Source organism: Camellia sinensis, chromosome 7 (assembly GCF_055761805.1).
Source record: "Camellia sinensis isolate YWXY chromosome 7, ASM5576180v1, whole genome shotgun sequence".
Classification (NCBI taxonomy): Eukaryota; Viridiplantae; Streptophyta; class Magnoliopsida; order Ericales; family Theaceae; genus Camellia; species Camellia sinensis.
This window is the reverse complement of record NC_138967.1, coordinates 22,026,227-22,043,386: the sequence shown is the minus strand read 5'-3', so window position 1 is coordinate 22,043,386 and position 17,160 is coordinate 22,026,227. Positions and strand designations below refer to the sequence as shown.

The following is a 17,160-nucleotide window of genomic DNA, read 5'->3' as shown; positions in this document are numbered from 1 at the left end:
CCAAACCCGAAACCCTAACCTTCCAAACTCTTGATTTCTCTTCTTTTTACCCAAGATTCACCCCAAATCTTTCAAGAATGTTGAAGAGCAAGCATAGATCAAGACTTCTATTGATTGTTTTGCGATTTCATGAGAGTTTCAAGTTGGGTCTTTATCTTTAGCTTCAAATCTTGAGCTTCAAATCTTGAGGTAGGGATTTTCTTGTTCCTTTTCAATACCTCATCTATAGATAGATATGTGGTAAATTTGTATTGCATTAAAATCATATCCATTATGGATTTCTTTGAAAGTCATAAAAGGGAACCTAGGGTTTGTTATTTGGAAATGAGATTGTTAAATTGATTGTTGTTTGGGTTAATTGGGGAGTAACCTATCATGTTTATGTTGAAAGAAGAAAAAGCCCTAATTTAATGTTTTGACTTGGTGAATTAAAAATGGGTCAAGTTGAATAATGTTTGTAAATTGTTATTATGGGTTGCATAAATGTGATAATACCTAAAAGGGAGAATTAACTATGGCATTGGAATTATTTTGGATTGAACATATTAAATTAAGTTGGGTTATGGCTTTGATATCTATGGAATTAGTTTTGTGAAATGAAAAGAATGGATTGGGATAAAGGGTGGAGTATGTTAACTTAGAAAATAAGAGAATTGATTTTTGAAATGAAAGAATGAAATGATAACACTATGTGAATTTCAGAAATTAACTTGAGGTTGGATTTAAAATCTCATGAGAGTTGAATTATTATAATACGTGTCTTGAATACATACATTTAGAGGTTTTGTCCTTGATCATTTGTGAAGGATGACATTGTTGTGTATGCATTACACTTGTGTTGGTTGTAACTTCTTGAATAGTTTATGTGTAGGCATTACACTTGTTGGTTGTACTTTGCCATATTGTAATGATTGGTAATGTATACTGCGCTAAGAATGAGAGGTACCATTACCTTTCAGCTAGCGCCTGGAGAATTGGCCGCGCTTAGAATGAGAGGTACCAGTACCTTCCAGCTAGCGTTTGAAGAACTTGGCAGAGGTACCATTACCTTCTAGCCGGTGTCTGGTAAATTGGCATTTCATTGTGGAAAGGTGTATCATTGGCTTACCGTGCTTAAGGCAGGTAGAGCATAACTTATTTATCATTATTGTCTCAGTGTATCTGGGTATGTTATGGGTTATGATGGTTATAGTTTTGGAAGATCGAGTTGTCTCATTTGTTGATTAGATACTTGTTGGTTGCTTCTTGTTTCCTTTTATACCAAAAGTAGGCAAGAATAGATATGAATATGTTGGAAACTGACATAAATACAATATTGAGATTATGAAAAATGTAAAGGATATTGGATACTTGTGAACATATTTTGAAAAGGCAAATCAGGTGCAAGTCCGAAAAGTAAGAGAAAACATAATGGCTTGGTGAAATTGTTTTCAAGTATTTGTTATGGTCATGTGATTTTTGGAAAAAAGTAACAAGAAGAAAGAAAAGTGAATTGCTTACATTATTGAATGAAATGAATGATTTTGAGAAAATTTCTTATATACGTATATTTCTATATAAACCGTCACATTATTATTATAGTATGAGACTAAGCATTCATGATCATAGCTATCTGTAAGTTGTTATTGTTTACGATCATGTTGAAATCCCTACTGGACTTTATGTTCATCCCACGTTGCTAATCGTTTTTCAAGTGAACGTCGATGAGTGTTTCAAGGTCATGGATCTTCTTTACTTGTTGGCCACGGGGCCTTTTATTTGTGGGTAGAATGCCATCGATGTAAAAGGGTTAAACCCTTCCTCTTAGTTTAAAAGATGTAAGCCTACAGGCAATTTATTAAATATAACTCTTATTGCATTCATATTATATTCGGATGAGAGAATCTTTATTCATGTGTTCTTGTAAATATAAAGAGTTTTGTATGTTATCTCTAAAATTGAATATATATAATAATGGTTTGGTAATGGAATCTGAGTAATAAAAAGGCAGAGCATTACAACAAAGAGGGGGAGAGAGTCGAGGCAAGTTTACAAATCGAGGAGGTCTGCTTTTGTCGGCCAGCTAATGTAAAAGCAAGGCCGCGTGTCAGACACAGTTTTTGAAGGAAGATAGAGAAACGGGAAAGTTGTATACATATATGTATATATATTGTATATTTATGTATTATATACATTTATTTGACCATTTTTGTCACCAGAGTGACTTGGTTAAGTGGTCTAGTTCGGCGTCTAAGGATGGAAAGGTTGAACCCGAGGTCGGGGGTTCGAAACCCTGCATCCCTACTGTAGACACCCCATTTTTGACCGACCTTAAGACTTAGACGTCATCGTCTATACACTCGATGATTGTGCTCGTTTGTGCTTGTTTTGAGTGCCTGAAGTTCTCGGCGGAACGCCTTGTCTTTGAACCTCTAAACCCTCTTTGTTTTGTGCTTGTTTTTGGACCAAACCTTGTTGCCTCTTGCCTGGAGGGGGGAAAGGCCTTGTTGGCCACTTTTCCCCCTTTTCGACTACTTGAAGTGGTCGGTCGGCTAGGAGAAGTGGCCGGCTAGCCACCTAAAGTGGCTGATGGCCAGCTTTTCTTCTTTTTCAGATATTTATTTGCCAGTTGTACCAGTTGTTGAGCACTGATGGTCATCTCTACACACGTGTATAGAGGGATGAATGCAAGCTTTTGGCTTGCATTTCTATATAATGGGGGGTCCCTTCACTATTTAAGAGGTTAGAAAATTTTGTGAGCAAATTTCCTCTCTCTCTCTCTCTCTAGAATCCTCTCTCTCTCTCTCCCTATTTTGTGCTTGAAAGTGAGAATTCTCTACACTTTTGCAAAGAGACCCTTAGCCAAACATCTTCATCTTGGAGCTGAGGTTCTTTGATGCTTTGTTTGAGCTGCTAAGGCTGGTTTAAGCTTAGAATTGTGGCTGTTTAAATGCTGTGCTTCAAAGGTATAAGAGTTACTTTGTAAGCTTTGTTTTAGTTGGTTGCTTTGCCATCTTTTTACACTTTTTTTGGCCTGGTTTTCAACTACAAAAAGCTCTGATTTTTCAGCCTTAACATGTTGGTTTGAGATCATTTCATGCTAAGGGGTTGTCTACCCATCTTGTTGTTTGTTTGAGTGAGCTTTTATGTCATCTTCTAGCATATTAAAGTCAAACTTTTTGGCCCTTTAAACCACTGAAATTCATTGTTATTTCAGTAGTAAAAAGTGTGTTTTGAAGTCCAAAAATAGAGGGGATGGCCTCCCCTCCTTGTGTTTCACTTCCATGCCCAGTTAGCATCCTATGGTGGCATGTTTTTGTGGCTTGTGTTAGCTTAGTTCAGGCATGTCTTAGGTTCTGATTTGGCATGATTTAGCTCTATTTTGGGCTACTTTGATCATATCAACCATGTTTTGTATAGCTATAGTGCAAATGCCTTCACTAGCATAATGTTTTAAGGCCTCTAACATGTTTTGTATGCGATGATTGCATGCTGTAGCATCATTTAACGTGTGATTTCAGTGTATATATCTCCGTCACGCTCTCACTTATTTCACTCTTTCATTGCTTTTGAGAGTTGTGTCTTGAGTCTTGCTTGCGAGCTAAAATATGAGCATGTTTTTCTAGCTTTTTATGCTTCAATCTCAGCATGTTTTAGGCACTGTTTTGGCATGTCTTAGCTCTGTTTTGAGCTGGTTTGGTCATTTGAGCTTGATATTGCATGCCTCTAGTGTAGTGCTCTTCACTAGTTTAATGCTTTTGGCTTTTGAACATGTTGTACATGAGTTGTTTGCATGTTGTAGTACCATTTTTCATGCCATTTCAGCACTAAAAAGTCTACAACCTCCCTCTATTCTTCACATTTTATTTTACTTTGAAAGTGGTCTTGAGCCCCTTGTTGGCTTGAGTGTGAACTTGAGGCTCTCATGCCTAATGGTTTTAATCCTCCCTCGAGGGTTTCTACTAACCAGCAGCATGAGGCGTTTTCATGCTCAAGGCACTTGTGGCTTAGGCCATCTTTCCAATTAGAGGACTTTCACATTGTACTTAATCGGTTAAAGGATTAATCGGTAATGTAAAATGTGTAAATAAAATGAACCAAGTAAGCTTGAGCAAGATAAGCATATTTGTGTTGCATTGCATGTGTTTGGATCGGACGTTAATCCAAACACAAGAAATGAGGGCCGTTTCATACTCAAAGTGATGAAACGTGTCACGTTTCTTAGTCACCGTCGCCCTTGATCATGCATGATAGGGTGGTGGTCCTTTGAGTCTTATTTGGGCATTCATTGACTTTGTACAAGCTTGACTCTTTGGCCATCATGCATTGAAAATGCTTGATTGGTGGCTTGAGAGCCAAGTGCCATACTCCTTTGAGCTTGAGAAATGACAAGGAGAGTGGCAGTACACACATTCCTTGAAAAATGCATTGATTTGCCTCTGTTGCTCTCTGCTGCAGCAAAAACAGAAGTCCGAAAAAAGGGATGGCCAATCGGCCACTTAAGGTAGCCAACTGGCCACTTAAACTAGTCGATCGGCCAATTAAGGTGGCCGACAGCCACCTTCTGTGGCCGACCGGCCACCAGTCCATTTTTGTGTAAAAGTGTTCCTGTGTTGAAGCAGAAGCAATCTAGAAGTTGGTACGATGTTCAGAGATCACAGCGAGTGCAAATAGAGGCAACCGATGGCAATGCGATGGATTTTCAGAAGGAATCCAACCAAGCATGTATGTCTCCCTCGCCTTCGAGGCCGTTTACTTGCTTTATTTAAATTGCTTTAATTAGCTAAGCATAGCTAGTTATTCGATTTGTTTTATAATATTTTAAATAGCTTAGCATAGCTAGTTATTCAATTGTGTTGTAATAATTAGCTAGAATAGTTAATTAGTTCGTTTTGTAATAATTAGCTTAGCTTAGTGTAGCTTAGCTTATTCATTCAGACCCTCCTTCGAGAGGGCACAATGTTGTAACAAGGGTGCGTGCGTGTGTGCATGTCTTCTATCCCCACGTCTTTCTCCCTTTTACTTAACCGCTTTCAATGATTAGATTAGGGTCATTTTTTATTAGCATACATTATGCTTGTATGTTTGCATCATTCATTTGTCTTGCATGCACCGAGGCTCGACACATCATTCAAACTACATCGCAATTTCAGTACACTTATTCGAATACGTGTTTAAAAGCATGTTATCAAGGTGTTGCAAATTCCATGATTAGGCAGCCGAGCCTATTTAGTCGCATCATTGCATGTGTTGCATTAGGTATCTTAACATAATCAAGAATCATGAATTTTTCTAACTTTGTTTTATTTCTTGGCTTGGAGTACACTGTAAGCTTTTACGCTTTAGCATACTTGCATGAGTGTGAGTGTTGCCATGATAGCATGCTTGCCATGAGGCTATTTGCTTAAATGATTAACTGCATAAATGCTTGTGGATGAAGGCTTTGTTGCTTGAATTGGAACAATTCAACGAATGCGAGTTTTAAGCCCACTTTGCGAAGTGGCAAATCACGTTTTTAAGCCCACTTGAGGGTGGCAAATCCGCATTTTCTTAGCCCACTTGAGGGTGACAACTTCAAACCATTTTCGAAAACAAACATGAGTTGAATTGTTCCAATTCTCGCAATTTTAGTCTTTTCTTGATTGTGTGTGCGTCACATAGTAAAGTTAGCTAATAACCGGAATAAGAACACATGTATTTATAAAACAACATATCATGACAGTAGAGGCATATCTTTGATCGGGCAGGCGGGGGTGCTCATTTCATGACCTTCCCCCCCTCATACCCAAGTTCCCGAGCCGAGGCAACTTTGGTGATGACGGACACGTGGCCTTTGGCACGAGTCAGGGTTTCCTAAATTTTCCAAAAACAAAATATTTAGGTAGCGACTCTGTAATCTGGCAAAGCAGTCCAGTTTTGGTATTATTTGATTCAAAATCTGATTTTCCAAAAGGATTTGCCGGATTGAACTCTTTGGTGTTTATCAGTCTCACATTGCACTTTGTGAGATTAGATTCAAAACCGTGACAGAAGTCCGAACTGTAGGACCAATTCGAGCTCTCCAAAAGGGGGCGCGAAGAAAATCGAGATACACCTACATTCATGTTTCTTTCCCTTTTACGTGTTTTGCTTACGCCAGATGACGTCAGCTAATGGAATATTCCGTCATAGTAATGGCATATGCTCGTTGACGTCTATAGGCAGAATATTCCTTGTTAGTAATGACATATTCCCCAAATGTGTCTGTGTATATGTACGTATCTGTGTATTTTCTCCGTATTTCTCAGTATGTGTCCATGTATCTTTTGTTCATATTTTTCCATTGGTGAAAATGTTGTGGAGACACCACAGGGTTGAGGAGGCGACTTGTTAATGTGAGGCTGAAGTCCGCGAGAAGTATCCAGACCTTTTTATCGATGTTTGAGAGTTGTAATAGAAATGTTATTTTGATATTAGCATGCACATTGTATGTATTATGGAATAGGGTGAATTTCTTATGTTTAATTGGGAGGTTGTGTTATCATTCCATGATTGCATTTCTACAGTTGTAATTGATTTTGATTCAGTGAGGTTACCTAGTTTAAATTTCGGGGACGAAATTCCTTAAGGGGGGAAGGTTGTAACGAGTTGAATCAAATTGAATTTATACTTTAATCTCAGTTGGGGATTTATTTTAAATTATTAAACTCCATTCATTTGGACCCAATTGATTGAATTGTGACCCGTTAGTAATCGTGGAATATTGTTATGGTTTTATTATTATTATTTAATTACCATATAAGAGTTGTGAATATTTATGGTGTGTACCATTAAACGAAATATATTTTGTTGTGAGAAAATATTATATTCACTTTTGCCATTAAAGATGCTGAAATGTATTTTTAAATTTATATACATATATATATAGGTGTGCATATATATAGTTAGATATTTGTTTAATTAGATATTTGTTTAATTAGATATTAGATATTTGTTTAATTAGATATTTGTTTAATTAGATATTTGTTTAGGAAATATATATAAAAGTAACCAAAAGAATTTTTTATTCAACTTTTGAGAGTTCTTTGAGTTCTTGCCATGAGAAAGAAAAGAGAAAGGGTTCCAATTTTGGTTTTTCATGGGTTTGATCTAATGTAAGTCATTTTTGACCCCTAGTGCTTTGGATCAAAACGTAGAGGACGGAAAAGGCATCGTTTAGCTCCAAAAAAATTTAATTTCTGTTGCCGAAAAATTTGAAAGCTTCTTGGCTCGAGGTAGGGATTTTTCCTACACTTCTTTATGCGCTTTTACTTGATTATATGGAGTTTAGAGTTGTATATAATTTAATTAGAATTTTTAAAAAAATTGTGATTTAATTGCTTAAAAGAGAAATTTTGAGAAAAATAAAGAGTTGATACCGAAATTGTGAAAGTGTAAACTTGGAATATGTTTGTAAGGTTATGAAAGAGGTATGTTTTAAATTTGAAAAAAAATGGACTTTGATTGGATCAGTTTTTAAATTTTTACCGTTTTGCGACCAAAAGTGCATTTTTAAAGAAAACAATGAAATTACGTTTAACTTTTGGGGTTTTTGATCAAAATAGGATGTCATAATTGAATAATGCTTGGAGAATGAGTTTGGAAAGAAAAAGATGTTTTCTTGGGCATTAACGATATTATTTTGCTCAAAGTATCTGTTGGAAAAAAACCGACATGGTTAGAAATGAACCTTGAGAGGTTACCAGATGTGATTGTAATATGAAAATTAGTGTAGTTATTCATATTTGATGAGATGTGGAATAGATTGTATTTATTGAAATTTTTGGAATTTAATTATTTAAATATGTGTTTAGAAATATCTATTTTGGGTTATCGGAGGAGGATAGCCATGATTATTGTAGAAATGCATGAGACTTAGGTAAATTGAACCACATTCCTTATTTTTTGCATTGGACATTGCATTACATTCATTTCATTGGAAATGTATCTGTTTTTTAGAAATGTTTGGAAATGTATCTGTTTGCAAAAGGATAAATACTTAGTGAATTTGGATAGGGGTGTAGAACCGCGCGATTAGGTGTCGAGCCATCCAGTTTACTGGTAAAAATGATAGTGGTAGTGCATTAGGGCCTACTTGCAGACACTCACCTAGAGATTCACAGAGCCAGTATTCATGTAACAGATATGGTTTAAAATGGAAATGGCTTTATATCTGTTGTTGCATCTCAGCATTGCATGCTTTATAAAAAGAGAGATAAACTATTTTATCATGAGCATGGTATGAGCATACTCCTCTTTAGTCTTGTCACGGTTCATATGTTGTGTAGTATATCTCTACTGGGCTGTGGCTCACCCTATAAGGGAAACCATTTCAGGTACAGGTGCTATGCCTCCGCCAAGGCATTGACTTGGGAGGACTCGGAGCTGAGGCTTCATTTTTGTTTTATTGTTATTGGTTGAATGTAAGCCCAGGGCTGTATTTGCATTGAGTTGTGTAACACCCCAAATTTCTAACCCAAATGATAATGCAACAATCATGGCTCTCTTAAAGGAAAGCCAAATATAATTTCCCATACTTGCATTACATAATAATAATAGTCCCTCATGCGATATTACATTGATTCAACAAGAAGTAAATAACCAAATAAGCACCCCCAAGGGTTTATAATCTTCCAAGGCTTAAGCCTGGTACACAAAATGGTTATTCAAACCCACACATACATAGCCCTTGGCTTATAAATAGAATCACAGCAAATGAGAACTTTAGTGCTCTCAACACACACATTTCCACGCTATCAATTAGGCAGATTCACCACATCTTTTCCTGCACAAAAATTTGGTACGGTGAGCATAAAGCTCAGTAGGAAATCCTTAACAAAGTATATACATTATATACAATTCTCAAGAGATGAATGCACATGCCATGCTATTCCTTTTTTAAAGTAAAACACATTTTTATCTTTTGAAAACCATCATGCTCAATGATGTTATGCAACTTCAACTGTTCAAAATTTGTCAATTTAATTAAAGGGGGCGGTAAATACAACTCTGGTAATCCCTAGGTCAGTGTCTACAAGTAGACTATTCGAGTACTACCAATTGTCATTTTTATCGGTATTAACCGGAAGGCTTGACACCTATCCGCGCGACTTTCTGGTATTTTACCAAAGACACTCAGACCAACTTAAACAATTTCATCTACACCACCTATCAAGACTTACCATCGTATTTACCCCAAAACCATTTCATGAAAACCCATTTCCCAACATTCTTTTCTCAATGCAAATTTCCAAAGCTTAACATAGTCCAATGAATTAAAATGCCAATGTATGCTTAATAATGCAATGCAACATTACTTCCATATTCAATTGTTCCACACAATATACCATTGTGATCAAAATTTTCAATCCTTTTTTCAACACAATTCCACAATATGAATATATATATATATATATACTTTCATATGCAATTCATTCAAGAGAATAACGTAATTCCCACATTTCGAGCAATCTTAACAATTTAGTCAATTCAAGAGTAAATCAACCTTCTGACAACAATTTGCAAAATAAACAACATTTCTCATTTTTTTTCACAAAATTAGTCATTTATATATAAATAAAAAATTTTCAAAACATCCATTTATTTTGGTACACAAAATAAATATGACAATATCTTGCAAGGATTTTCAACATCTTTCAAAGAAAAGACCCAATTTCTAGGTTTTCTCACCAAAACCATTCATCTCCAAGATATTTAGAACAATCTCCCCAAAATCATCTTTCTTCAATCAATATGGTTCAAAACCTTCAATTTCCATTTTAAAAGGAAAAGAAATTAAACCCCCTTTCAAAATCACTCATCTTCTTGAAATCAACAATCAATTTCTCAAAGCTAATCAAAGGATGATTTCGAAAATCATGTAGATCTTGCAAAAACATATATATATATAACTCTAAGAAAATCACAACCTCAAGTTTTGAAGAATAAATGAAATGAAACCCCCAAAATCAACGGTGTTGAAACTCGATCTTCACCGCACACAACGAAGCCCTCGAGATGATAACCAACTTTGGTGAAGAACTTAGGTCTAAATCCCAATGGATTTGGAGAAATCAAATAGAGAAGATGACTTCTAGAAAGAGAAGCTCCCGATCTGGAATTCTGGAGAGTTTTAGAGAGAGAGGACTAAAAAAAATGATATGAAATATCAAATTCACAAACTGATATAACTTGGCCCGCTCGAGCGTCAAATATACTAACCCAGTACTTTTGTAGACATGTCAAACTTCTGAAACCAAACATTCTCCGCTCGAGTGCATAAACGGCCGCTCGAGCGGACAAGCAACTTTGAATGCATTTTGCATTTTTGTTTTGGGGGCGCTGCCCCTCAACCCCGCCACGGCGCTGCTCTAGGACCCGCCAAGGGGCGCTGCCCCCTGGATCCCCGCGAACTGATCGGGCAACTCGACCCCTGACCGGCCCAGTCGAAGTGGCAAATCATGAAAGAAGGAATGAAAGTAGGATCGCTACAACCTTCCCCCTTAAAGAATTTCATCCCTGAAATTTCAAATCACACTACCCAAACAAAGAGGTTTCTAGCAATCAAAGCCACGTTATTTTATTTTCAAATCACAATACTAACTCTCAACCAAATTCCACCATTTCCACCATGGTTATCTCATTAACAACAAACTCCCTGTTATGCATAAACATGAAATTTCCCAAAAAGTAATGGCAACTCTAAACAACCTTATGCTTAAAACAACAACGCACATATCAACATGTGGTTAACAACTTTAAATACGTTTTCCCTCAACACTAGGGAATATTACAAAGAAAAGCAACTTAAGCATTTTCAAATAAATCCGGATATTTGGAGTAGACTTTCGCCTCCCATTCCCACGTCGCTTCTTCAACCACATGGTGTCTCCACGACACCTTTACCAATGGTATAGTTTTGCCCGTAGTACTTGCTCTCGGGTATCTAATATTTGAACCGGTCGTTCTTAGTAAGAGGCATCCTCATCTATCTCCAAGTCAACCCAATCAAGAACATGAGAAGGGTCGGGTTCATACTTCCTAAGCATAGATACATGAAATATGTTGTGAACTCCCAAAAGTTGTGGTAGTAAAGCTAATCGGTATGCCACTTCCCCAATTCGCTCTAAGATCTCAAAAGGCCCAATGAACCTTGGAGATAATTTACCACTCTTACCAAATCTCATCAAACCCCATCTTGGTGAGATTTTTAGTAACACATTGTCACCATCTTCAAAAGATAAAGATCGTCTCCTCTTATTGGCATAACTCTTTTGTCGGCTTTGGGCCGTAGCTAACCTCTTCCAAATGAGAACAACTTTCTTGGTTGTCTCTCTAACAATTTCCAGGCCCAGTAACGGTGTATCACCCACTTCAGCCCAACAAACTGGTGATCTACAAGGTCGGTCATATAAGGCCTCAAATGGTGCCATCCCAATACTAGCTTGGTAACTATTGTTGTAAGCAAACTCAATCAATGGTAAGTGCCTTTCCCAAGGCCCCTTAAAATCAAGGACACAAGCGCTAAGCATGTCCTCCAAAATCTGAATGGTATGTTCCGACTGTCCATCGGTTTGAGGATGATAAGCAGTGCTAAGAGTCAACTTAGTTCCCAACGCCTCTTGAAGGCTTTGCCATAACCGGCAGTAAAACAAGGATCCTTATCCGACACAATAGTCACAAGGACCCCATGAAGTTGAACTATCTCTCTAATGTACAACTCTGCCAAGCGTTCAACTGAGTCGCTGGTGCACATCGAAATGAAATGGGTAGACTTAGTCAACCTATCAACAATCACCCAAACGGCGTCATTACCTACAAAATCCATGGTAACACGCTCTCATTTCCACTCGGCTATTGGTTCGGGTTGTAACAAATCCGCTGGTCTTTGGTGTTCGGCCTTCACTTGTTGACAAGTAAGGAAGTTCGATACAAATAAAGTGACATCCGTTTCATACCCCTCCACCAAAGCTGACGACTAAGATCATGATACATTTTTGTGCCTCATGGGTGTACCGCAAGGCATGAGTAATGGAACTCCCGAAGTACTTCCTCTCTACAAGATTCTGGTACAAACAAATGATTTGGGTAACGTACACTCAGATCTGAGTGAACGTTCAAACCTTTCTCTTCGTTACCATTGGAAATCTTAACACGGATTGATTCCACAACACGATCTCTTCGTTGTGCCTCTATGACCTTACTAACCAAGGTAGGTTGAGCATTCAAAGTAAACAAGGTAGCACTCTCTCCAGACTCACCCAAGTGCAAATCGAACTTGCCAATAACATCTAGCATATCCCATTCCCGAATGGCCACATTTGCCAAACTACTCACAAATTTTTGACTCAAAGCATCAGCCACTATATTGGCCTTCCCTGGATGATAGTGTAACTCAAAGTCATAATCCTCCATAAATTCCATCCACCTCAGTTGTCGTCAATTCAAGTCTTTTTGAGAAAACAAATACTTTAGACTCTTATAATCGGAGAAGACTTCAAACTTCTCACCGTACAAGTAATGCCTCCAAATTTTCAAAGCAAAAATCACCGTTGCTAATTCTATATCATGGCACTACTAAAAAAAACACTTTTTGCGACCGCTATAAACCGTCACAAATAATAAAAAACAGTCGCAAAAGACTTTTTGCGACAGCCCATGCGACGGCAAACAGGGGTCGCGAATGTGGGGGTGGCAAATACTTTTTGCGACGGCAAAGCAACGGTCGCAAATTATTTGCAACCGCCTAAACTACTTATGGCGACCGCTACTTTGCCGTCGCAAAAAACAAAAAAAAAAGCAAACATGATTTTTGACGGCCATCTTGTTACCGTCGCAAAAAAAAAAAAAGAAAGTGTAGTGTTAAGCACTCTAGGAATAGCAATGACAAGAATTCAGACAGTATAGCATTATAATTTAATTGAACATTCCATTTGAGTCTCAAAATTTGAGCCATATGTGAAAGTTATTACAACTAAAAACTTGAGAAAAGTTCTTTTATGAAAAAAATACAATCCAGAACTGGCCAATCTTCTCATCAATTTTCTTTTCAAGTTCCACATCACCACATTGCACCTATGCAACAAAAATTTCAGGCATTAATGATAAAAATTATACACTGCCAAAATAAAAATTATCAATTTTAATCACTCCTATGAGTATAGTGCAATTAGATTGAAAAAAGGTAACATGTCACAATCCAGATTTCAAACAACAGGAGACTATATATTTCTTATTGCAAATTTAACAACGAGATATGCAGTGCAAAACCTGCCACGGTTTTAATATAATTCTACAGGCACATGGTCAAAACCGAATCAAGTACAAGACAAACCACACTTAGCCATGTTTGAGAATGTGAAAGTAGTGGTGTTATTTTCTTTAATCTCTAAATGTTAGATCCAGACAAACCACACTTTGTCCCTAAATTTTAGTCTCTAAAACCTTAATTTTTTGTACTGTCATAAGCATGAAACTAGGAAGCATCAACACTAGAGCTTAGAATCAACGTCTTTAAAGAAATTAATCAAGTAGTTTAGATATTTCTGTGGATCAGGGACATCCTTATTTCGTTTCTCATACTCTATTCTAATTTTCACCACTTTGGTCTGTCCCTTGGGAATGATTTGAAAGATCTAGTTATAACTCTTATAGAACTCCAAGCAATCTGTTCCCTCCAGTGCTCAAATGGACTGTTTTGTTCTCTTCATCTATGGAACAATGTAGTTGGTTTTCAGCTTTATTATCCCAGAATCCCTTTTCTAATAACAATGTAGTTGCTGCTTCATAGATGTTCTCTTTTAAAGAAACATGCCTCAATTAAGCACTCCGTTAAAGAAGTCTAACTTGAACTAAGCATAGATGCTACCCCATGTCTCCATCAACACTAACTCATGACTAATTGAATGACTATAAGGATGCCTAAAAATAATTGTCTTACTTCCTAAAAGTCATTTTCTGGTGCCATCAACATCTAATCTGGGACATAATTCAGAAACAGTTCATTGCTATCATAATAAACATAATTCAGAAATTGTTTGATTGGTTTAGGCCAATGTGTAGAGTAGCATAATAAACATATTAAACAAAGTATGAATTCAACTGGTATTCAGTAAGTCAATGCTTTCAAATGGCAAGATATCGCAGCAATCAGTACAGACAAACAGGAGACACTAGAATCATAGTTTAATTAATACTTCTGTTCACTATCCCAAGAAAAAGACCCATTCTCAAAATAGATACGAATTCACTGATAATTGAACAATATAAGGGATCCAAATTGAACAAACAGCACACACACATACATATAACAGAGAGAGAGAGAGAGAGAGAGAGAGAGAGAGAGAGAGATTACCTAGAGATTGGACCTGATAAGAGAGGAAGAGAATGAAATGTACAAGGACAAGGAGAAGAAGATGATGTCTCTGAAGAAAACCTATTTGCAATTGAATCGGATTACAGAGTCTAAAGAAAACCCATTTGCAGTACCAGATTGGTTCATATGATATGCTCTAGGGATAAATTTCTGACCTAATACGACATAATACATGGGGAAATATAGTGATATCCTTCAAGAACTTCATACACAGCAAATATCATAAATACAAGCAGAAATATAAGGGAAAAGAGAAGTATTCCAAAGAGATATTCATATGTGACAGTTGCACAGCAGGGTTGCATTACCTACTCTGATGTGGCATGAGCACCATAATGAATCTCTTTGCAAGACAAAGAAAGATCGGACCTGAACACCACCAATGCAGAGGGACGTTACGGCCATACATACCACAATTGCCACCACAAAAAACTACTGAACAATGTTGAGGCCATACATACACCCAAAAAGAATTGATTTAAAATGCTAATTATAACAACGACTCTCAGAGAAATAGGCAACCTAATTCATAATAAGCTGAAAAATTCATTAAACGCAGAGAAATGCATACCTATTCATTTTCTTTTGAAGCTTGTTGCCCACTAGATGCATCTGACACCAACAATATGTTAGTATAATGTGTTAATAATTTCCATATGTATATATACAAATTGATAAAACGTAAAATTTGTCAATTTGTAAGTATTGCACCTCTCTCTCTCAAGCTCATAATTTCCATATGCTGCTTCTTTCTTTCTTTCTTTCTTTTTTTTTTTCTATTTTAAGTAAAGGAGGGGCATGTGGCCCTCTTGGGCCCATACTCCCTCCACCACTAGGTCTGATGGTTAACAAAGAGAACATGTTATTGGTCTTAGGATAGAAAGATCACCACCCTCTCTGCATTGCCAGATTGGCAAGTCATAGAGAGACAATAGACAACCACTCCACAAATTATACCAATGAGACTATACTTCCAAAATTATATCACATATTCAGACTAATCTACCCCGGGTCTTAAAACATAGGAATCCTTATCTTCTATAACCTTCCACCATTTAGAACAAGGCAACCTTCGTTTACCCCATTATGACATGTGTTTGCTAATAGATACATCACCAAATGCCTTCGATACAAGTGTCACGGGACTTCCCTATTAAGTGTTTTATGGACCAGCCAAAATGAGCCAAATATTTCACTTGTTGATTACCAAGTTTCTCAAGTATAATGAGGGACAAAAATGTGCATTTAAAATAGCCAAACTTACCTTGGGATTACTAGGGTTGAAACCCCACACTGAATTTACATCATCATTATGGTCAAAGGTAACCCAGGATGGCTCATCAAAACTTCTGTTCACAAAGGATAAGACTTAGAACCACCAAAATTATGTAAGGAACATACAGGTATGAGAAGTGATGAGAAAAAAAATATAAATCAACCCCCATACCTATGGGTTTCCGCATCTGCTTTGGGGCTCTTTTTGAAATGGTTATCTGAATATTCTCGAGATGGACTTTCGAATGCTGTATGTCTTGCTGGACTGCTAGATGGACTTTTGCCTGATTCATCTTCACTATGAGTGTATGCTGATTTACTTTCGAAGGCATGTTCACCTTTACTGAAAAGTTTATCTGACATGTCGTCATCAGCATGTGACATCAAATCAGGGGACAAACTACCATTCGGAGAATAATTTTCTTTCTCAGCAGAAGTGGATTTGGTTTCGGGCGGCATGGCAACATCAAATGAAAATCCTGGAAGTAATAGACAATGCATCAGGATGTATATGCAATTCATAGATTTACCAGTCAACTCTTGCGTTATTAAATAAAAGATTGAGGCATTTGTAGTATAGTCAGAGGCATTTTCAAAAGAAAAGAAAAAAATACAAGAGCTCATAAAGCTTCATGTCAAGAGCTAAAAATGTCTTCTACCTTCATCTTTGAACTTATCCCAATCTTCATCCCAAACAGATGATATCTCTGGGATTCCAGGTTGCCAGCCTAAAATTGATAAATACAAACATAAAAGGTCGTAAGTATACAAGGGGCATCCAAGCACAATAATCAAAATATTGAGAAACAATTAGAAAAGTTTCGTAAAGGACAGTTGGCCATCTAGTATGATCCTAATCATCCAAAGATGATCCTAGTCATCCAAAGATTTGAGATTGAGTCCTGCTTCCAACAGGCTTGAGAAATTTTACGTATTTGAGAGGGTTACCCCCAATGCGTAGCCCATTGGTTTTGCAGCACCCCCTTCCCCCACAAACTGCCCTTCCCTCCACCCCTCCAACAATATATATATATATATATATATCAGCCCCCAAAACACTATGAAAAACAAACAAATGAGCGCACAAACGTGTGAGAGAGAAGTTTTCCTTGAAAAGCTATCGAAGTAGTAGATCGGACAGATTGATTATAATGTGCAGAGAAAAGTGGACTAATTTACTTCAACATAACCAATTCTATAGTAACTTCATTGACTTTTCTTCATTCTATAACCATCCATTCACAACTGTTAACCTTTTCATCTGTTTTTGCCATTTGATCCAACTTTTCTTAGGATTCTGCAATTCTTTGAAACACCGGCCATTTGTAGCTTTGCCAGTTTAAAGTGACCTTGCCAGCATAAGCAACAACTGGTATTAATGGAATTTTTCTTCCTCCTATCTGTTCTTTTTTGTTTATAGGCCTTCATGACTATTTGATCCTGAGGCAGTTTTGGTATTATTTTCAACTTAAGGCTCCAGAAACCACCTAAAGAGATGAAAAGTGATTACGACT

The 17,160-nt window shown here is 37.0% G+C and overlaps 1 protein-coding gene across 1 annotated transcript; it reads right to left on the bottom strand.

Annotated features, from left to right (window-relative positions):
- Positions 1-12,858: 12,858 nt before the first annotated feature.
- Positions 12,859-16,412, bottom strand: LOC114289118 (uncharacterized). Its single transcript, XM_082880506.1, has 5 exons — positions 16,306-16,412; positions 15,819-16,125; positions 15,579-15,720; positions 13,009-13,071; positions 12,859-12,867 (listed from the first exon to the last, which is right to left on the bottom strand). The coding sequence occupies exons 2-5, from the start codon at positions 16,103-16,105 to the stop codon at positions 12,859-12,861; spliced, it is 501 nt and encodes a 166-aa protein (XP_082736632.1). The 5' UTR covers positions 16,106-16,125; positions 16,306-16,412.
- Positions 16,413-17,160: the final 748 nt, after the last annotated feature.